This window comes from Pristiophorus japonicus, chromosome 16 (genome assembly GCF_044704955.1).
Source record: "Pristiophorus japonicus isolate sPriJap1 chromosome 16, sPriJap1.hap1, whole genome shotgun sequence".
Classification (NCBI taxonomy): domain Eukaryota; kingdom Metazoa; phylum Chordata; class Chondrichthyes; family Pristiophoridae; genus Pristiophorus; species Pristiophorus japonicus.
This window is the reverse complement of record NC_091992.1, coordinates 133,427,354-133,451,021: the sequence shown is the minus strand read 5'-3', so window position 1 is coordinate 133,451,021 and position 23,668 is coordinate 133,427,354. Positions and strand designations below refer to the sequence as shown.

At 41.8% G+C, this 23,668-nt stretch overlaps 1 protein-coding gene across 13 annotated transcripts in view; it reads right to left on the bottom strand.

Moving 5' to 3' along the window:
• The window catches only part of znf207b (zinc finger protein 207, b), a 30,259-nt gene extending 6,807 nt beyond the window's left edge, over positions 1-23,452 (bottom strand). For 8 of the 13 annotated variants that reach the window (XR_011587327.1, XR_011587330.1, XR_011587328.1 and 5 more), the window contains exons 1-12: positions 23,276-23,452; positions 22,373-22,499; positions 16,681-16,819; positions 15,413-15,586; positions 14,773-14,830; positions 13,989-14,092; positions 10,286-10,434; positions 9,875-9,979; positions 9,153-9,395; positions 8,803-8,965; positions 2,525-3,171; positions 1,800-1,850 (exon numbers count right to left, since the gene is read on the bottom strand). Coding sequence is in view for 5 of the 13 variants with exons in the window: in XM_070857928.1 (XP_070714029.1) it covers positions 3,002-3,171; positions 8,803-8,965; positions 9,153-9,395; positions 9,875-9,979; positions 10,286-10,434; positions 13,989-14,092; positions 14,773-14,830; positions 15,413-15,586; positions 16,681-16,819; positions 22,373-22,499; positions 23,276-23,316 (1,473 nt within the window). In the remaining 8 variants the exon portion in view is untranslated. Of the gene's footprint in view, positions 1-1,799; positions 1,851-2,216; positions 3,172-8,802; positions 8,966-9,152; positions 9,396-9,874; positions 9,980-10,285; positions 10,435-13,988; positions 14,093-14,772; positions 14,831-15,412; positions 15,587-16,680; positions 16,820-22,372; positions 22,500-23,275 lie in introns of those variants that run through there. The other 5 variants (XM_070857928.1, XM_070857927.1, XM_070857929.1 and 2 more) reach the window with 5 other exon arrangements.
• Positions 23,453-23,668: the final 216 nt, after the last annotated feature.

Genomic DNA, 23,668 nt, shown 5'->3' with positions numbered 1-23,668 from the left:
TTTTGTGAATAACGGCATTGAATACAAAAACAAGGAATCATGCTAAACTTGCACAAATCACTGGTTAGGCCTCAGCTGGAGTACTGTGTCCAATTTAGGTCACCACACTTTCGGAAGGATGTCAGAGGCTGAGAGAGGGTGCAGAGGAGGTTTACCAGGAAAGAAGTAGTACTTCAGTTATGTGGAGAGATTGGAGAAGTTGGGATTGCTCTCCTCAAAGCAGAGAAGGTTAAGGGGACCTAATGGTATCCAAAACCGAGGTGTTTTGATGGAGCAAGTAGAAAGAAACAGTTTCCTCTGGCAAGTGGGATGGTAACCAGAGGTCATAGAATTAAAATAATTGGCAAAAGAACTAGGAGAAATGAGAAGAAATTATTTCAGAGGGTTATGATGATCTGGAACGCATTACCTGAAAGGCAATTGGACATGTACTTGGAGGATTCATTTGCAGGATGATGGGGAAAAAGCTGTGATGTGGGACTACATTGGACACTCTTTCAAAGAGTCGGCACAGGCACGATTGACCGAATGGCCCGCTTCCGTACTGCAAGGTTCTGTGATTCTGACCTAGACAAGCAAAGTGCGCCAAATACCACAGTGAAGATACCAGTCAGAGTCAGCCTGAGTAAATGTACATAGAGAGGAATAGGCCATTTGGCCTGCCTTGCCATTTGTTAGTCAGGCAACTATCTTTTTAAATGCAGTTTTCTACCCATATTCCTTAATACCTATTTCCTTTAAACAGCTCAACTGACAATGCATTTATAGCTTTCTGGGGAGTGGCCTTGATGTTCTTTTAGTTCTGCAGGCGATGTCTTTTTTTCAGGATCCACTTTTAAGCAGCTTGCTGTAATTTTTAAATTGTCTCCTTGTTCTGAATTCCTCATCTACTACAGATGTTGAATGCTAAATGCCTCACACGCTTAGGGTCACACTGAGGTAATAATCTGAACTCGTGTGAGATGCCAATTAGGTAACTTAACAATTTTTTAAAAATTATCTGCTGAATGATGTAATGTAATTCTATTAAGGGAAGAGCAGCAATGATCATTGCCCATAATTTATTGAGCACAAAAAAAAGTTAGAAAAAAATAAAAACATGCATTGACTGCAGGTGTACAGGTTGCCCATTACGGTGAAGTGTATTTGGATTAAGGTAGAATCTTAATGATTACTCAGTAATAACGCTCTTAAAACACTTTTGGTAACAAAATTGCGGAGAATGACCGAAAGTTATCGTTTTCAGTTCTACTTTGATGGCTGGGTTGAATATTTAAAACTACCCAACCCAAGGTGAAAAGTTCACTCCGTTTTAACCGTGTCTCCAAGTATTTTATACATAGTTAACATCACGCTGGTCTAAGAGTTCAAAAATCAGTGCAACCCAAGCAATGTCCCACTTGCCAGATACAAGGAAATAAGTCATTTAAAAAAAAAAAGCTGGACACAAATTTGAAGGTGTATAATCTCTTGATAAACAACTGCCCCTACCAACTTGGTCTGTGCACTCTAGAAAACTTATTTATTTGAAATGGGCAAAGCAGAAATACTTGACGTTTGGCATATGGGAACATTAAATAGTAATCTAATCTCTGCAAGCATTAGGCCCCCATATCCAGCAAATAGCACTTTGCTCTAAAGTCAAATACAATCACATTACAATATAACAAGTTACTAAAAATCGATTTTTTAAAAAAGGGCCTTCACCAAACTTGCTACAAGTTTGGGGACCGAGAAATCCAACAGCCATAAAAAGCTGTGAAAGCCCCTGGAAAGGAATAAAATGAAATCTGACTTGCCTCAGACTGAGAGGACAATAAGATTCAGCCTCAGCCTGTCCCATGGCAGGGCTACAGGAAGGAAGAAATAAATTCCAATTTTAGCAACACGTTAGGGTGGTCAATTCTACATCCATAAACCATGCATTCACTCCACAATCTTTCCAGAAAGGTTTTTAAATATATATATATAAAAATATAAATAGCTTTTTGTTGCTTTACTAACCTACAGTTTGCCACAATTATGAACAATTTAATGCATACTGAGTTAATGTAAAGCATGCAGAGATATACAGATATGTAGAACCCTGGTTCATTCCAAAAGCATAGCCAATAAAATCCCCCTCCAATGCTTTTACTTCTGCATTAAATCACAGCAACATGCGGTGGTACAAACCTTGAGGCAGTGATCCACAGCTGGTCATGAATAAAGCAACATTAACGTTTCCATCAAGTTTTATTACAATGAGCTTTACAACAGGTACAGAAATTAAGAAATCAGGTACGACCTATTTAGGTTCAAAATGCTTTTGTTAACCCTGCATCCAGCGGGATACAGGGGTACTTTAAACAGTTACATAATCAAAACTCAACTGAACAAGTATTTGGGGGCTGCAACAAGAAATTACATCAGAAGCCCTCACCAAACAATGTTGGGGACAGTAAAGTCCAACAGCACCTAAAATGCTGCGAAGGCCTCGTTTTTGTTTTTAATACAAAAGCAAATTTTAATTTACAGAACTTGCCTTTAAAGGTGGTACTGTACGTTCATGTAACTCCAACGCCTTGAATTTTTTTTATATATAAACGGACCATATTTATTATAGTTCACTTCTAAAAACCTAGATGAAACACGAGAAAAGAAGCTATATAACATGAATTGGAATTACATGGGGGGGGGGGGGGGGAAGAGGGGAGGAAAGGAGAGGAGAGGAGAGGAGAGGAGGAGAGAAAGCAAGAGATACACAAAACACTCCTCGTCAGGGTTTTGCTTTTCAAGAGTATGTTTTTCTTTTCCCCTGCTATGGAGATAAAGCAAGAACAGCATGTCCCGGGGTTTTGCAAGTTTTTTGTGGTCATCATTAGCAGGCAGGAAGAGGTTTACCAGGTTTTCTTTTTTAAAAAAAATGTTAAAGTCACTTATATTCACTGAAGCTTGTCTAGTTAACAGCAAGTTGAGAAAAGGTTGAATCTCCAAACCTATTAATGTAGGTACACCAGCTTCAGTAGCGGCCCCCCTGCGACATTACAGGGGGCCTCATTCCTGACATTCCCATTGGCGGCCGAGGGGGTCCACCCTGGTAAGGAGGCACCATTGGAGGTCCCTGTCCGTATGGAGGCATGCCGCCAGGGAGGTAACCTGGCATGCCCTGGGGAGGGCCACCATACTGGCCTGAAAGAAAATAAAATTGGGAGCGTAAGTACAAACACTAAGGCATACATGTACAAAATTGGGCAAGAGTAAATGTATCTATACAAGCTTAACAGTGCCCCCCAAGCTGACTAGTATTACATTCTACAGGTACAATGTCTGAAATCGGCAACCTTGGGGCAGAGAATGTGCCGATTTTCGGATTTTTCCTGATTTCGGACAAGAAAATCAAGAGTGTATGTATACTACCGAGAAAGTACGAATGGTGGCGTGGGTCAGGTGTCATTCGGCAAAGCTCGGACCAATTGCACGCCATTTAAAACATAGCAGCGAAGTCGATAATTAGTCCGCCAGTTTTTGGACAATAATTCCAGATTTTTATCTTACTGAATATTAAATGGAACTTTCTCAAATTCCGGTTTTTGGACAATTCCGATTTGAGACGTTGTACCTGTAGTGTAATGCAGCACAAGCCACCTTCACCAGTCTGAAAGGGTAAACCCTATAAACTAAATTCTAATAGGTGTTCTTCATGGTTCAAACGAACACATTACAGAAATTTCAAACTCGACACAATACTTTCCTGAATCCTGGTAACCATGAACCAATTTCTAACTTTATCTGCAGAGACTGGAGAAGTTGAGGTTTGTCCCCTCAGAGCAGAGAAGGTTAAGTGGAGATTTGACAAGAGGTCGTCAAAATCATGAGGGGTTTTGCTAAGAGTAAATAAGGAGAAACTGCTTCCAGTGGCAGAAGGGTTGGTAACCGGAGGACATCGATTTATAGTGTTTGGCAAAAGAAATCGAGACGACAAAAGGAAACGTTTACTTTTTATAGAGAGTTGTGATCTGAAATGCACTGCCTGATAGGGTGGTGGAAGTAGATTCAATATTAACATTCACAAGAGAATTGGATAACCATTTGAAATGGGAAAATTGACACGACTATAGGGAAAGATGTGAGTGGGATTAATTGGATAGCGCTACCAAAGAGCCAGTACCTCTGGTGCTATCTCATTCTATGATTTCTGCATTCTTAGGGTTTCATTCTAGAGAGCATTAATCTAATTGTTTATATACAAATATTGTCCCAAGGTGTCCAACAGCATTCATTCATGCCACACATTGAATCCTCCATCCATAAAGATTAACAAAATGGAGTGGTTAGCCAATAAAGCCATATCTTCCCAAATGCAAAATTAACACAGGCCTCTAGCCATAGAAACATAGAAAATAGGTGCAGGAGTCGGCCATTCGAGCCTGCACCACCATTCAATAAGATCATGGCTGATTATTCCCTCAGTACCCTTGATCCCTTTAGCCGTAAGGGCCATATTTAACTCCCTCTTGAATATATCCAATGAACTGGCATCAACAACTCTCTGCGGCAGGGAATTCCACAGGTTAACAACTCTGAGTGAAGAAGTTTCTCCTCATCTCAGTCCTAAATGGCTTACCCCTTATCCTTAGACTGTGTCCCCTGGTTCTGCACTTCCCCAACATCGGGAACATTCTTCCTGCATCTAACCTGTCCAGTCCCGTCAGAATTGTGTGTGTTTCTATGAGATTCCCCCCTCATCCTTCTAAACTCCAGTGAATACAGACCCAGTCGATCTAGTCTCTCCTCATATCAGTCCTGACATCCCGTGAATCAGTCTGGTGAACCTTCGCTGCACTATCTCAATAGCAAGAATGTCCTTCCTCAGATTAGGAGACCAAAACTGAACACAATATTCCAGGTGAGGCCTCACTAAGGCCCTGTACAACTGCAGTAAGACCTCCCTGCTCCCCTCAAATCATTCTGGATCAGTTCCTATGGACTGGAGGGTAGCTAATGTAACACCACTTTTTTTTTAAAAAGGGAGAGAGAGAAAACACGGGGAATTAGACCGGTTAGTCTGACATCAGTAGTGGGCAAAATGTTGGAATCAATTATTAAAGATGAAATAGCATCATTTGGAAAGCAGTGACCGGATCAGTCCAAGTCAGCATGGATTTATGAAAGGGAAATCATGCTTGACAAATCTTGTGAAATTTTTTGAGGATGTAATTCAGAGTGGACATGGGAGAATCAGTGGATGTGGTGTATTTGGACTTTCAAAAGGCTTTTGACTCAAATCCCCTAGCTATGAAGGCAAACACACCATCTTCACCACCTGCTGTATCTGCATGCCAACTTTCAATGACTGATGTACCATGACACCCAGGTCTCGTTGCAAGTCTCCTTTTCCTAATCTGCCACCATTCAGATAATATTCTGCCTTCGTGTTTTTGCCACCAAAGTGGATAACCTCACATTTACCAACATTATACTACATCTGCCATGCATTTGCCCACTCATCTAACCTATCCAAGTCACCCTGCAGCCTCTTAGCATCCTCCTCACAGCTCACACCGCCACCCAGCTTAGTGTCATCTGCAAACTTGGAGATATTACACTCAATTCTTTCATCTAAATCATTAATGTATATTGTAAATAGCTGGGGTCCCAGCACGGAGCCGGGTGGCACCCCACTAGTCACTGCCTGCCATTCTGAAAAGGACCCGTTTATCCAGACTCCTCTCTACTTCCTATCTGCCAACAAGTTTTCTATCCATGTCAGTACATTATCCTCAATACCATGCGCTTTAATTTTGCACACCAATCTCTTGTGTGGCACCTTGTCAAAAGCCTTTTGAAAGTCCAAATACACCACATCCACTGGTTCTCCCTTATCCACTCTACTAGTTACATCCTCAAAAAATTCCAGAAGATTTGTCAAGCATGATTTCCCTTTCATAAATCCATGCTGACTTGGACCGATCCGGTCACTGCTTTCCAAATGATGCCATTTCATCTTTAATAATTGATTCCAACATTTTCCCCACTACTGATGTCAGGCTAACCGGTCTAATTCCCCGTGTTTTCTCTCCCTCCTTTTTTAAAAAAAGTGGTGTTACATTAGCTACCCTCCAGTCCATAGGAACTGATCCAGAATCGATAAGACTGTTGGAAAATGATCACCAATGCATCCACTATTTCTAGGGCCACTTCCTTAAGTACTCTGGGATGCAGACCATCAGGCCCCGGGGATTTATCGGCCTTCAATCCCATCAATTTCCCCAACACAATTTCCCGCCCAATAAGGATATCCTTCAGTTCTTCTTCTCACTAGATCCTCTGTCCCCTAATATTTCCAGAAGGTTATTTGTGTCTTCCTGAAAGAACTGAAGTATTTGTTCAACTGGTCTGCCATTTCTTTGTTCCCCATTATAAATTCACCTGTCTGACTGCAAAGGACCTACGTTTGTCTTCACTAATCTTTTTCTCCACATATCTATAGAAGCTTTTGCAGTCAGTTTTTATGTTCTTGGCAAGCTTCCTCTCACACTCTATTTTCCCCCTCCTAATTAAACCCTTTGTCCTCCTCTGCTGCATTCTAAATTTCTCCTAGTCCTCAGGTTTGCTGCTTTTTCTGGCCAATTTATATACCTCTTACTTGGATTTAACACAATCCCTAACTTCCCTTGTTAGCCACGGTTGAGCCACCTTCCCAGTTTTATTTTTACTCCAGACAGGGATGTACAATTGTTGAAGTTCATCCATGTGATCTTTAAATGTTTGCCATTGCCTGTCCACCATCAACCCTTTAAGTATCATATCATTCACCTGTCTATTCTAGCCAATTCATGTCTCATACCTTCGAAGTTACCTTTCCTTAAGTTCAGGACCTTAGTCTCTGAATTAACTGTGTTACTCTACATCTTAATAAAGAATTCAACCATATTATGGTCACTCGTCCCCAAGGGGCCTCGCACAACAAGATTGCTAATTAGTCTTTTCTCATTACACATCACCTAGTTTAGGATAGCCAGCCCTCTAGTTCGCTCCTCGACATATTGGTCTAGAAAACCATCCCCAATACACTCCAGGAAATCGTCCTCCACCATATTGCTACCAGTTTGGTTAACCCAATCTATATGTAGATTAAAGCCGCCCATGATAATTGCTGTACCTTTATTGCACGCATCCCTAATTTCTTGTTTGTTGCTGTCCCCAACCTCACTACTACTGTTTGGTGGTCTGTACACAACTCCCACTAGCGTTTTCTGCCCTTTGGCATTCCGCAGCTCCACCCATACAGATCCCACATCATCCAAGCTAATGTCCTTCCTTACTATTGTGTTAATTTCGTCTTTAACCAGCAATGCTACCCCACCTCCTTTTCCTTTCTATCTTCCTGAACGTTGAATACCCCTGAATGTCGAGTTCCCAGCCCTGGTCACCCTGGAGCCATGTCTCCGTGATACCAAGTATATCATATTTGTTAATTGCTGCCTGCGCAGTTAATTCGTCCACCTTATTACAAATATTCCTCGCATTGAGGCACAGAGCCTTCAGGCTTGTCTTTTTAACATGCTTTGTCCCTTTAGACTTTTTATTTTTGCCTTGGGGTTTCTCTGCCCTCCACTTTTAGTTTTCTTCTTTCTATCTTTTGCTTCTGTCCCCCTGCATAGGTTCCCACCCCCCTGCCATATTAGTTTAATCCCTCGCCAACAGCATTAGCAAACACTCCCCCTAGGACATTGGTTCTGGTCCTGCCCAGGTGCAGACTGTCCGGTTTGTACTGGTCCCACCTCCCCAGAACCGGTTCCAATATCCCAGGAATTTGAATCCCTCCCTTCTGCACCACTTCTCAAGCCACATATTCATCGGAGCTATACTACAATTCCTACTCTGACTCGCATGTGCCACTGGTAGCAATCTTGAGATTAGTACCTTTGAGGTCCTACTTTTTAAATTTAACTCCTAGCTCCCTAAATTCAGCTTGTAGGACCTCATTCCGTTTTTTTTTTTACCCATATCGTTGGTACCTATATGCGCCACGACAACTGGCTGTTCACCCTCCCCCTCTCCCCCTCCAAAATGTCCCGCTCCGAGACATCCTTGACCCTTGCACCAGGGAGACAACATACCACACGAGTCTCGATTGCGGCTGGAGAAACATCTATCTATTCCCCTTACAATAGAATCCCCTACCACTACAGCTCTCCCACTCTTTTTCCTGCCCTCCTGTGCAGTAGAGCCACCCACGGTGCCATGAACTTGGCTGCTGCTGCCCTCCCCTGATCAGTCATCACCATCCCCCCCCCCCCCCCAACAGTACCCAAAACGGTGTATCTGTTTTGGAGGGGGATGACCGCAGGGGACCATACTGAGTATTTTTGCCTCTATTAGTAACAAATATGAGGGGGCTTGGCACGGTAGATGCAGAGAGAATGTTTCCCCTCGTGGGCGAAATCTGGAACTGGGGGCATAGTTTCAGAATAAGGGGTCGTCCATTTAAAACGGAGGAGGAGGAGGAATTTCTTCTCTGAGGGTCGTGAATCATTGGAATTCTCTACCCGAGAGCTGTGGAGGCGGGGTCATTGAATATATTCAAAGTGGAGATACACAGATTTTTGAATGATAAAGGAGTCAAGGGTTATGGTGAGTGGGCAGGGAAGTGGAGTTGAGGCCAAGATCAGATCAGCCATGATCTTATTGAATGGTGGAGCATGCTTGAGGGATCAAATGGCCTACTTCTGCTCGGATTTCTTATGTTCTTATATAATTAAACCACAACCAATAGAACCCACAAAAAGGATTACAAAAACTATTTTTTTTTTTAACCTGGAGGTGGCATGGGAGGCCTCATTGCTGGTTGCTGAGGTGGCATTCCTTGTTGTGGTGGCATCATGCCACCCACTGGCCCAACCGGTGGTGGCCCCATAGATGCCTGGCCTTGTCGAGGGATGTTGCGTTGGTACTTCGGAAACTGAGCTCTCCTTTCCTCCTAAGGAGCAGAGGAAAGAAAATAGCACAGGCAAGTTATTTATTTATTTATTTTTAAAGAAAGGAACTTTGGACAAGAATCTGCTACTGAATTGTATATTAGTACAGCACACAAGTTAAACCCAGTTAAGAAAGTTTTTTTTTTTTAAATTAAAATAAATAATGATTCTAGAATGATCCACACTTACCAGTGATATATCCTCATCTGGATGGATCAACTTACTAGTTGCACTAGTTGTGGTTAGAGTAGCAGGCTTACTAGTTACAGGGATGGCTGGCTTAACTGCAGCGCTGTTCGACGAACTGGTGGCAGTAGCTGTAGATTGCGTGTATGCTGGGAATGTGGGCTTGGGAGGTTCTGCAGTAGTGGCAGGCGTACTGTTGAGGGGTTTAAAGTCCGTACCCACAGGCCCAGAAACAGACGGCTGGCTCTGTCAAATCAACAAAAAACACAAAACAATTAGATTCATTGCAAATCTAAAGAAACAAAGCAAAACCAAGCCACAAGCAAAGCAAATTTTCCAAATAACATGCTATTCTCAAAATGAAGGTTTACAAGTTTCAATTGTTCTGACAATTCAAATTGACTATCCTCAGAAGTGTCAAGAGGAACAGAAGATGTGAAAGTTTTTTTTACAAAACACATTTTTCTGGCTCAATTTAAACTGGCAAACCTTCAACAGATTCTGCATCAGATATAAAGCTGTAGGATGTGTCTTGGTGATTTTTTAATGTAAAAATGCTAACTCTACAAAGTAGTACAGCACACTACACCAGATTAGCATTACACAGCCCATACACAACTCCAAAAGCCTCTAAAGCTAGTTTACAGCATGCTCAAAAATTATCCTGGCAGGTGAAGCGCTGTGAATTAGTCTAACACCAGAACAGATGGTGACTGCCTGCGTACTTGTGCTGCACTAGGAAACAGAGGTTTAGAGGAAGTTGAGAGATTTGCTGAATTTGATGAAGCTGTAGTGGAGGTTGTAGTTGTGCTCGAAACACGTGTCCCCATCTGAAGCATAAAAAGAGCAGACAATGAAAATCCTCAACATCTGCCAGTACTCTACACTACTAAAGGGTGACCAGCAGAAATTCAACACATTTAAACCTAAAGGAACTGCAATTTCCCAGAAACATTTTACAGCTTAGCCCGAATAAACCCATCCCTAAAGCTAAGTGTCAATTGCAATGAACCATGACCAGCTAAGTACTAAAAGTAAAATTAACCACATATCAGGAATCTGGTTGTAGTAGTTTTGATATTACGCAAGTCAACAGGACTTTCCTTCACTGATAATGCCAGTTAGCATGCACTTACTTGTCCGGCACTGGGGAAGAGCGGCTTTGCAATGGGGGGCTGTGGACCAGGTCCAGGTAATGGTGCTCTACTGGGTATACCAGATGCAGCCACAGGCTGTGACTGGGGCATTGATGGTCCTCCTGGACGGGGAACAGGAGGGGGCATACCTAGAAGAGTAAAAGAAAACTATTAGAAGGAAATCAGACACAGCCGAGACCCATTAGAACAGCTCATTTATAAATCTGCAACTTCCACTCAATTGCTGCAAAATGCTTACTAAATACAAAGAACATGGTTCAGATAATCTAATTCCTTTGACTCTTAATTTACCCACTCGCTGAGAACAGAACATGTTTCAACATTTATTGAAACCATAAAGTACCCTTGTAGTTCTATACATTTTTTTATATAAATGGCATTGAATAAGGTTAGAGAGGAACTGGAGAGGGTGCAGAAGATTTACAAGGATGATACCACAAATGCAAGGATATACATATCAGGAAAGGATCAACAGGTTGGGTCTATTTTCTCTAGAAAAAGGCTGAGGGGTGACCTAATAGATGACTTTAAAATTATGAAAGATTTTGATAAGAGGGGAGAGAGAATGTTTCCACTTGTGGGGGAAGAGCATAACTAGAGGCCATCAATATAAGATAGTCACCAAGAAATCCAATTGGGAATTCAGAAGAAACTTCTTTACCCAAAGGAGTGGCGAGAATGTGGAATTCGCTACCACAAGGAGTGGTTGAAGCAAATCGTACAGATGCATTTAAGGAGAGGCTAGACAAGCATGAGGGAGAAGGGAATAGAGTGTTATGCTGATAGATTTACATGAGGAAAGACGGGAGGAGACTCGAGTGGAGCATAAACACCGGCATGAACTGGTTGGACCGAATGGCCCATTTCTGTGCCGCATACCCTATATAAGGTTCCGTATCAGTTGCATTCTCAAGTATTTACGCAAATAAATATAGCCTCATTTATTAAATGGGTGGCCTTTACTGAAAGAAAGTAAACAGTAAAATGTTAGTGGTGGAGCAGGGATCTAGGTATTCAGATGCACAAGTAATAAAAGGGCACAAGGATAGTGTGATTCTAGGTTTCATTTACAGGGACATTGAATATAAAAGCAAAGATGTTAAATTTGTACAAAATATTGGTATGCAACTGTGCCTAGCCAAGTGTAGCTTTGAGCAGCCAATTATAGGAAATATATTACAGTCACAGACAGAGTATATTGAATATTCATCAGAATTATCAGTTTATAATAGTTGGGGTGAAGTGCCGTAGGACGTTTTACTATGTTAACGGCGCTATATAAATGCATGTTGTTGTTGATGAAAGGCTTTTTAAAAAAACATTACCCCCATTCAAACAGAGACTAAGGGAGAATCCAATAGGTTTTTAGAATGAGGAACAGTTTTGAGAGTTAAATCAATCTGTAATGGGGGCGCAGACTCAATTGTCACAAGTACAAAAGGGCAGCTAGAAGAAATTTTGGGAAAAAAGCTGTGAAAGGGTCACAAAAAGGTTAACTAGAATACGAAATGCTTTACAACAAATGGCTAGAGCCAGAGATTACCAGATTACTTTAAAAGCGCATCTGCCAAGTACAATATTCGAAAGGAAAGTGGAATTAGAGTGAACAGTTCCATTTGAGAACGCAGTACAAACATGACAATCCTTTCTTTGCTGTAAATTCTACAATTCTCATCAGATGGCATATGGGACTAGTCCATATATTATAATACTGGAAGAAATATTGTGATGCACCTTACAACTGGAAATGTTCCTGTGTAAGCCCCTTAATTGATTTATATATCAGGAGAGACTAAAATATCAGCTTCTCTTCAGTACCTAGAGTACACTTGCCTTTTTAAAAGCATCCATAGTTTCTCCATAATTAACTTTAAACTTAAGCATTCTGCAGTTAACTACTACTAATATAGCGTTTCAGCCAGACACAATCTTGGCATTTAAATCTAAAACAGTTTTCAATTACTGAACTCATTAAGTGAATTTAGAGTAAATACTATCATTCTGCCCAATAAAACACGTACTTCGGTTCAAATAAAACACTGTTCCATAGATGCGATGAAATTAAAGACCAAGGGATCCAAAGGTAACCCAACTGAATGTTGCACTAAACTATAAACAGTAACATTTGCACATTTTCATAACATTTAGAAAGATCCGCACAAATGAGCGATGCCATTACTGGTGTCCATAGTAACCCGGAGTAATCCTATTTTCTTTCTTCAAAATAGATGCCATGTTAGCCTATTTCCAACCCAGTGGGTCTACCCCTGTATTCACCAACTCTCTAATTACAGCCATCAACAGTTTGTAGATTTCATCCCTGTCTCCTTTAGCACACGTGGGTATACAACATCAAACTCTGGGGATTTATTGGCTTTTAAGCCTGTTAAGGACAATGGATAACTTCTTGGGTAAGGGCATCAGGGATCTAAATCAATAGCAGTAAATGGGAGTTATGGAATAGATCAGTCATAATCTAACTGAATGGCGGAACGTGGTTAATGGTTGTGGAAGGACAAGGACAGCAGGTGCTTGGTAACATCACCTCCAAATTTCACACCATCCCAACTTCATGGTCACTGGTCAAAATTCTGGTACTCCCTACCGAACAGGGAGTAGTTTCAGTACACCGATTGCAGTGATACCAGAAGACTGTTCATCAGGCCCTTCTTAAGGACAACTAGGGATGTGCAATAAATGCTGACCTTGCCAGTGAAGCCCACATCCCCAGAATTTTATTTTATAAATGACCTACTCCTGTTCCTATGCCTATACAAAATGGTATCAAAGTCATTGTTGTAGACTTCCTTTGATGGGTTGCATGGCATTCTATCAGTGCCTTCGCCAGCTAGGAAGCAATCATTTATGCCACATACATATATTCTTCTGCAGTTCAACCTGGTTTACATCTTTAAGGGATTTTATCTGCTGTTTTATAATCCTTGCTGTTAGACTATGGAATTTCTCAATGCCATTGTTTGTTTCCTACAGCTACGCTGTCTGCACTTCCCTTGGATTGCAGATTCTAATTTTTTTGGCAGCTTCCAATATTCTTCCATTCATTTCTCTCCATAGGCAGTGTAGTTTGCGTTTTTTTTTAAATTACTAATGGATCTCCGGTGATACCCAGAGTCAAAACTAGTTCCCTCAAAGTGCATTAGTGCTGCTGTAAGTATGGGGTTCTGCAGCTCCACCAAATGGCAGAAGGCACCTGCAGACACAACTGCGTCACTGAATGATGACGTTCAAATAAGGATCACCAGATTCATTATACCTGTACAGATTTCTTCTTTATTACTATTTCACATCAAACTACTGCAGACATGGAAATTATTTTTTCCCTTTTGTTTTTAAATAAAAGGCTGTCTTTTCTGTAGAAGTTGGTTTTCTAAAATGATCTTACATAAGTTACAGGTCATAGGAAGTCACTGGAGTCTGTAATTAAACATTTAAGTGAAAATAAGCAACTAGAAAGGTAGCCTGTATCTGAAACAGCACATCTCTTTAAAGAGAAATGCTTTTGCCAAATGAAGTCACAGATCAAAATTGACAAATTGCGTCTTTTGCTAGTTTTGGGAATGCTGGAAGCAAGTGCTTTTGGAAGGCGATGCCTTTATTCAACAGTACCCCCTTATGCATTGTGCTAAATAACCATATTAAATTGATGCTCTGCAATACAGACCTAAGTTGCCACCAACCATTTTCAAATACCCACCAGGATGCATGCCTGGCATCATGGGTGGCATTCCAGGTCCTGGAGGCATCATTCCACCCATGGGCATCATCCTGTGAACACAAGAGTTAACAGAAATCAAATTTTCTGAAATTAAGGCTACATATATAAATATAAGGGCTCAGTGAGTTGCTGATCCACAGAAAACACAAAGGCCCTAAAATCTGTGCTGGGTTAGCTGGTGAGAAGCTATAATTGAGCTGTGTCCCAGGTTGAGAGGGGTGGCAGTCAGCCAGAATTCTTGCTCCTGATCGCTACCAGCAATTCCGGCTGGAAGTGTTGTGTGCAGACGGGGTTGAATTAAGTGGTGAGGCTCCCTACAGAAAACACCAATCTGACACTCGCCGTTGAGGCCCACAGGTGAATCATGGTCACTTCGACATGGTACCAGAACAGCACCCATGGGACAATAAACCAACAAAAGTTAGAAAATGGGATCAGAAATTGTTTAAAACGATATACCCATTAGTGACAAATTTAAAAACAGTTTTGATGGACACATCAGGCAGGCTAGAAGGACAGATTGACTTTTGTCTTCCTGGGGAAGCATCCTGTCCCACCTTAGCAGTGGGAAGGGAGGGGTAAAGAGAAGAAAGCAGGACCATTTTACAGCACAATGAGCTAGAATTCAATGATGACGACACCAGGTGGCCTAATTTTTTTTTTAAATCCTTGTCCTTGTTAACATTGATCACGAGACAACATGAGGAGGTAAACTGCAGAGAACACTGACCCTGGAGGCATTCCTGGTGGCATTCTTGGCATCATGGGAGGACCACCTGGTGGCATCCCTGTGGAGAAGAAATTCAACCATGTAAAAACTGAAGTCACAACGAACCCTGGAATATTGCAGCGCAGAGGAACCTGCTTTGTGACCTTGCTCCAATGGGCTTATCATAGAAATTAAATCTTTTCCTCTGGGTAGAAAAGTGCATATACATTCGCTCTCCCATGGCATAGCTCATGGACGGTCGGGACCCAAGAAATGGCTGTGATGTTTTGCTGCTAACCTGCCTTTATGCCAATGCTTCAAATAGGCAAATATAGGCAGGCAATCATACGCACTTAGAAACTGTCGAGATCAAGGAACATTTGCAACTGCTTGAAAATTCCAGGCTCCAGGTCAGTAATGGGCTTTCTTTTTTAAAGATTATTTTGCTTTTAGATTAGTACATGACATCTGATGGGCGACACGGACATTAACATGCAAGTTACGCTAACCTACAAAGAATTAGTCGTACATACTCTCCCCTCTGGCCAATGTGGTTAACTGGAGCTACAGCAGGAATGTTGCCGCCCAAGTGCAATTAATTCAAACATCACACATTTGTCATGCTAATCAAGGAATTTAAGAGCGAGGTAGCGCGTGTCACCTGGAGGAATTCCTGGTGTGCCCGGCACAGGGCGCATGCCCGGCTGGTTCATACTTGAAATGAAGCTCGGCTGTTGCTGCATTCCTGGCTGCTGGTAGGAAGTCCCAGCTTCCGCATCATCGTCGTCAAACTCGTCAGAATCATCATCTTTCTGCTTCTTTTTTTGACTTTCAGCTGGTGAAAGATATAAAAAAAATTGAACAGTTGTGTCCTGAAACAGCTTAGTTGGAAGCTCAGTGCAACAGATTTGTAATTAGATTTAATCTTTCCTCCAAACATCTTCCCTTCCCGTTGTTCTCCAGTACAGACACTGTCTTACAAGGTTCAATGAAGGGTAGCATGAGCACTCAGTGCATCACCTGAGCAACTATTCATTGCAGGCGAATCTGGACAATGAGTTTCATTGGGTTATTTCACCACAGGCGAACTCACCCCTGTATTTACTACTGTGCGTTTCCAGCAGGACTTGCTGCTATAGCCCCGACCAATTTTTCCTCTTCTCAGTGTGAAAAGACCAAAGGCAGCATCTCTACCATCGCTCTGAGCAAATTTCACTAGCTATGCAGTTCAGGGCCAAACCTGGGGCCTCCTTGTCTGCGTGACCTTCGTGTCACATTACAAAGCGAATTTATTCTCGAAACTAGATTATACATCTTAAAATTAAAACTCCGTTTTGAAAGGATATCCAAGCAAACTATTATGGAATTCAACTACATCAGGCACATGGGTATGGTCTGTACTAGGTTTGCTGGAGTGGTAGTAGAACCCTCAGCATTCGAAAGAGTTCCCATTCCAGATCACTGATCCTACTGGAAAGGTGTATACGTGGATATATGTGGACATCGGGCAAGAACTGGATCAGACTCGGCTATGATGCCCTTTCATACACCCACTTGGACCAGGTCCAATGCCAGTGGAACTCTGCCCCAGCATTTTACATCACCTCCAAGGGGGAATAAATAACATAAATGGGAGGGGAAGTAAGTGTCAGCATTCGCCATCAAGGTTCAACAAGAATAATGACCATTTCCCAACATTACAACAGTAACTACACATCAGAAGTACTTCATTCGCTCTGAAACGCCCTGAAAGGAGCTTTATAATTGCAAGTTATTTTATTTTTTATTTGAGCAAGGTACTTGTGGAACCAGATGTCAGCTAGGAGTTAATGCCGCCTGGAGAGAGGAGAAAATTGATGGAGAAAAGACTTTCTTTGACAACTTCTACATCAACAAATTGTGTCCGTCACACACAGATTATTGTTTTACCTTGAGTCTTCTGTTCAAGCAGTCGCCTCCTCTCCTCCATGTCCTTTTCCGGAATGCCTTCCATTCCATAGATTTCTAATTCTATGTCTGTTCTTCCTGGGATCGCATTTGGGACAGCATCTATTGTTTCCTTGTGAACCTATATAAGTCAGAAATGATTCCACGAATTTCAAACGCCGTTGAAGCAATATGCTACACACATCAAGGCAGTGAAAACATTTTAATTCACCAAATCAATTACCAGGCAATAAAATGATATCCAGATTGTAGAGCAATCTAGCACCCTTAGTAATAAACAGCAATCACAGAAAGATCAGCACAGGAGACTCTTTGGTCCATTGTGCCCGTGTCGGACCTTTGAAAAAGCTATTTAATTAGTGCCATTCCCATAACCCTGCAAATTTGTATTTCAAATCGGCTTCCACCACTCTTTCAAGAATTGTATTCCAGATCAAAACAACGCGCTGCGTAAAATAAATTCTCATCTTGACTCTGGTTCTTCTGCCAAACACCTTAAATCTGTTTACCAATGCTGGTCACCAACCTTTCTGCCAGTGGAAACAGTTTCTTATTTAATTTATCACAACAATTCATAATTTTGACACCTCATCAAATCTCTCCTTAACCTTATCTACTCCGTGATCAACCCCAGCTTCTCCAGTCTCCACTAACTGAAGTCCCTCATCTCAGGTACCATTCTAGTAAATCTGCTTTACACTCTCTCCAAGGCCTTGACATCCTTCCTAAAGTGTGGTGCCAAGAATTAGACAGTGTTATACACAATAGAGTACAGTTGAACCCTCCAGTCCGACACCCTTGGGACCTGACCGGTTCCAGACCAGATAATTTTCCGGAGGTCACGCTGACCCTAGCGGTCAGCAGTACCCTACCTAGACTTACTGGGTAATGCTGACAATGACCCGGACACATTCTGCGCATGCGCAGAAGCCTATTGCGCAGCATTTCTCAGGCCCAGCTTCAGCGCCTCAGTCAGCTGCCACGCTCCTCGTTCCCTCTCTGCACCGACCCAACCTCGGAGGGAACACCGGAGGCAGCAGGGAGAAGAGCAGCAGCCAGCCCCAGGATACAGCACGGGTCATGACACCCCCGCCGGGAATGATGCTGGACCAGGGATGATGCTGGACCAAAGAGTCCCAGACTGGAGGTACAACTTGTATTGGCAAAAGAACCAGAACCGAGATAAAGAGCATGTGTTTATGCAGCGAGTATTACTGTCTCTTAGAATCATAGAAAAATACGACACAAAGATATTCGGCCCATTGTCTCAGTGTCAGTCAAAAAAAAGCTACCAAGCCTAATCCCACCTTCCAGCACTAGGTCCGTAGCCCTGTAGGTTACGGCTCTTTAAGTGCACATCCAAGTACTTTTTAAACTGATGAGGGTTTATGCCCCTACCACCGTTTCAGACAGTGACTTCCAGACCCCCACCACCCACTGGGTGAATTTTTTTCCCCTCTAATCCTTCTACCAACGACTTTAAATCTATGCCCCCTGGTTATTGACCCCTCTGCTAAGGGAAATAGGTTCTTCCTATCTACTCTATCTAGGCCCTTCATAATTTTATATACCTCAATTAAAATCTCCCCATAGTCGTCTGTTCCAAAGAAAACAACCCCAGCCTATTTCTTTCGTCATAGCTAAAAAAAAATTCCAGTCCTGGCAATATCCTTTAAATCTCCTCGCGACCCGCTTCAGTGCAATCACATCTTTCCTGTAATGTGGTGACCAGAACTGCACACACTATTCTAGCTGTGGCCGAACTTGTGTTGTATATAGTTCTAGCATAACTTCCCTGCTTTTATATTCGATGCCTTGGCTAATAAAAGATGAGGAAGCTAGTCCAGGATTCCAATTTTGTGTTTAGCAAGCAATCCAAATCATCCATTTCAAACATCAATCATATTGCAGTGGAGGAACTGCAGATAGAGCCAGATATTTACATGGCTCATTCACGCAGCTATCTTACTTGGAGTACTTTTGTTTACGCCTCCGAGGCAACATGATGAAAAAAGTTAAAATGGACAAGTGCAAGGATGACTCAGTCCTCACCGCACTCTGGAAACAAATGGCCAAAATTAAATTATATTATTTCCATGCACAAATGATAGTGTCTTCCACAATCTAAAACAGAGCACTCTCTATAGTTTAAAGTCTGAGTCACACAAATCAATACGGAAAACATGCTCATCTCAAACTGAACTTCCTGCCATTGCCGCTTCAAAACAAGCAGTGAACTTGTTTCTGATCAAGTCACCAACATTTTTTCCAATGGCAGAAAGATCATAAATTGGTTCATTGTTTAAACAGAAAATCTCACTTTCAAATTATTTTCAAAGTAATAAAAATAAATCACTCATTAATACATGGGATTTTTGTGCTTAGAAGGAAATCTATTTCTATATTTTAAACTCAAAGAACTCCTAGCTGAGCTAAAACATAAGAATTAGGAACAGGAGTAGGCCATCTAGCCCCTCTTAGCTCTTTCTTAACAGTCCAATTAGTATTATATTTCCACCTTCCATACCATTCCAAATGGGAATATTTATGCAGATCTGTACAGAGTAGTTACATATTATTGAATTAGAATCAGAACTGAATTCCCAAAAATGAAAGTATCCCAGTTCATTCCCAAAACTTAATTGTAATGGCTATAATAATAACGACCCGAAACGTTAACTCCGTTTGTCTCCACAGATGCTGCCTGACCCGCTGAGATTTCCAGCATTTTCTGTTTTTATTTCAGATTCCAGCATCTGCAGTATTTTGCATTTGCAATGATTAATTAGGTTAGGCTGTTTTGTTCAAATAAAAACAAACATTAAATAAAGCAAATTCATTTTTGCACAAGGCTGAGGGGACACCCGATATGCAGTACAGTATCAGTTAATAGCCATGTATCTAGTAACGCCTCCTACATCAAATTAGTGTGGCCCATTGTGCAGAGAAGGTATTTTTCCCTCAGAGATCAACCTTTAATAATGGGTCAGATGTAAAAGTGAAAATCTAAAATGGAATCCCTGATGCATAAGCCTTTGGAGACAGTAGAGGTATGGCAGGTAAGTTTTATTCATTTCTGCAAATAACTCAATTCTTGGGAGTGTCTGTCTTAGGTTATTCTTCATTAAAAATATCAAGAAATTATCCAAGAATGTAAACCCTGAACCCTTCTTCACCCACACCAAGCAGGTATGAAAATATAGAAAATATGGTGCACTTATAGTTGAATGTTATAAAAGTGGGCACCAGTATGCAATTTTAAAAAAGGGGCTGAAAAGGGATAAAGTGCCAGGTTTGCTATGTAGTGACATTCTGCAGGCACTGCAGCAAAAATGAGCAGTAACCTCACTGCATTCTGGTACCCTTTTCTACAAATCCAGACAATCTAGGTGGATGACACACCTTTGCTGATTCATATACCACAACCGAAAGTGCACGTGTAATGTTTTTAAAAGCTATGCACAAAGTAAATAATAAACAAATGTAACATTAACAGAAAACTCCCACATAAAATGTGCTCCTTCCTTGAGTGTTACACATTAGAAAATCCTGAATAGTATTGTATTACTGAAATTAGATAGAATTAGATTAGATTAGATAATGTGGATTTGCCTTGCCAGAACCATGCCTGTGCTTGTGAACATCTAATGATCAGTGGGATTTAGTTGCATTTATCAGGTTAGTTCGTCCACACCTCACGGAAGGTCTTTTCCACGATGAAAGTGTAAATCAGTGATTTACCACAAGAATTTTGACTACATTTTCCAGCAGCAGTCCGTCTTCTTGCCCGGTCCAGACATTGGGAAGACTGAAGCCATTGTGTTCAGGCCTCCTCCACAAAGTCCATACCCTCACCACCGATTCCCTTCCCATTTCACTGCCTCAGGCTAAACCAGGTAATTAAACTGTGTAATCCATCATGTCTCCAGCACAAAGACTGCGTCTTTACAAATTGCAAACGTTAATTTTTAAACAACGGTGTTTAGTGTTGGTGAGCAGAGGATGTGTTAAATGCAAAGTAACAAACTGATGTCCTATTGAATGCACTTTACTCACCAGCAATTATATACTGCTAGTTTACTTTAGTGGTATCAGAGGACTTTTAAATGAATCAGCAAGTTAAAGCCTTGGATGTAGCATTTACGATCAAATGTAGACCTAATAAAATGGATTATAATCACCGTACTCCTAACATCTAAAATACAGTTTGCAACTTTGATTATAGAAACATAGAAAATAGGTGCAGGAGTAGGCCATTCGGCCCTTCTAGCCTACACTGCCATTCAATGAGTTCATGGCTGAACATGCAACTTCAGTACCCCATTCCTGCTTTCTCGCCATACCCCTTGATCCCCCTAGTAGTAAGGACTTCATCTAACTCCTTTTTGAATATATTTGTCTTTGTAACTGAATGAGAACATCAAAGACATTGTGGGCAGTTAGAATAGTAGAACGTGGTCTGTCTCTACAATAATCATTGCTCATTTCCAATTTAAGACTTGATACACTTAGAATCCAGATAAGCAGTGACAAGCAATCGACTAAATATCGCTCTCATTATCAAAGTTTAGTCTGCAAGTCCAGAACCCTGATTAAAGCACAATCGACTAAATATCGCTCTCATTATCAAAGTTTAGTCTGCAAGTCCAGAACCCTGATTAAAGCACAAGGCAGCTTGACTATTTCCTTGCTCAAAACGTGGAATGCCAGCCAAATGATCTCATGCTCAAATATAAAGATCTCATACAAGGTTTATATTTAGTTATATCAGGAGCAATAATTAAGTTGAAGAGGCCGCTAAAACAAAAAATGAGTAGTCTACAGAAATCTCATCGTGTACACTTCTTAGCAAGTTAGTCTGATTTATCTTAATAAAAATGCAAAGTAAAAGTAATATTTCTAACAGACTAATGTACAAACAAACTACAAAAAGTTCAAGATTCATCAATACATTATGTGTTGTTGTGATCTGTAATCATTCAAGGCACAGTAATGCTACTTTTATACAGTCCCTGTGTGAACTAGGAGAAATGTAAACCCTTTATAGACATTGCTAAATTCTTCTTTAAGAAAGTGGTTCTCAGAATTTTCCATACAAAGCATAGCTATTCTATTTTTGTCGTAATAGAGGGGCAGCTCTCCAGAACTTCAGCCAAAAGCCATTCTTCATATATAACCTTGAACTTTAGCATCAAAAGGTTAACTCACCATCACAGCCACGTACAATCCAGTAACTATGTATGCACCACCTGATGAGACCAGGAATCTAGCTTTCAAATGAGGTCTCGCCTGTCTATTCAGGCAAAAGATCCCAAGCCACAATTTGAAGAGCTGTCCCAGTGCCATGGCCAACATTCATCTCAACTAGCACCAGAGGTTAATTGATTTATCTCATTTGGAGGTGTTGCAGGCATTTGTGCACAAACTGGCTGCTAATTTATCTCAAGAACAGCAACTACACTTGAAAAGTAATGAGATGGAGGTATTTATGACGAGATGATATGAAAAACACTTTTTCTTTACCTGCTCTGCATGATCCCATGCCACATTACATCGTGCAGTTACTGTTCCAAGCCATATCCAGTAACATTACAATTCAAAGAGATTGAGAATAAAACGATCTTCAATCATCTTAAATGTGTTGGTAAATTAACTAGTAAACAGAACAACTTACCTGCATACAGTGAATAGCGAGACCCGGACCTGTGTACAACTTTTTATGACAAATGTGACATTTGAAATGTTTTGCTTTCTGGTGCTGGATAAGAATCTTCTCATCATCAAAGTCCCTGTTGCAGTACCTGAACAGCTGTGGTCAAGGAAGTGAAAACCAAAGAGCCTGCCTCCTTGTAAAGAAATAAAACACACCCCAACGCAACTCAAATAACGACTTGAATATCGATGGAAGCCATCATGCAGCAGACGTTAGGTTTTAGATGGAGACTCCAACGCACGATCTCACCTTTATTTAGAACCAAAAGTGACACTCAAGAAAATAAATGGCCATAATGTTATAACTATTTTAAGCACATTATCTGGTGAAAATGCAGCTTAAAAAGCCAACCATCTTCAGTGGAAGGGGGGGGGGGGGTGGGGGAACGAATTTAAGTAATTTATAACGTGACAATTCATAGTTTCATCAGTCCACATGCGCATGGTTAACATCAAATAAAAATGTTTTGTTTCAACAAAAAAAGCGGGTTCCTTCGCCTTTAGCCGTCAAGGGCGCGCCCAATGCGAGATAACACGAATGGAGAAATGGCACAGGAAAAAACAGACGCCATTTTAGGGCCGAGTGATGGATGGAGCCACTTCCTCCTCACTCACACACACACCCACCCACAGAGCCACCGCACATGGTCAGCCACAGCCTCTCTCTCCATTGATCAAATACCCTTCACCCACCCCCACGTTAGCTGCGCGACTGCGGGCCGCCCGTCACAAAGGCGCCGGCTGTCGGGCGGCCCTTTGTCCCCTCGCTCTGCCCGCGGCCTGTGTGCGGCTAATGGCGGCCGCGGCCGGCCGTCAATCCTCTCACACACTGCGCGGGGAGATCACCGAACCGCCCCAAGGATACCAGCACCACGGCTTCATCTGCTTCTTCTTCTTTCGGCCCATCCTGTGGCGAATGCGAACTACCCACACACAGAGAGACAGAGACAGAGAGAGAGAGAGTGTAATGCCCCGGCTCTCCGCTTCTACCTCCTGCCGCCGCGGCAACCGCACAACAAAATGGCGCCACTCCCCAGCAATCCCGCCGCACCTCACAGCATCCGCTCCCCTGATTGGCTGCCTCGAAAGTGGCGGTATCCAAGGCAGCCATGCCAAGGCAGGACCTGCGTTCATATAGCGCCTTCCACCACCTCGAGGCCTCCTAGAGCCAATGAAGCATTATTTTCTTTTGAAGTGTCATCATCATCGGCAGTCCCTCGGAATCGAGGAAGACTTGCTTCCACTCTAAAAGTGAGTT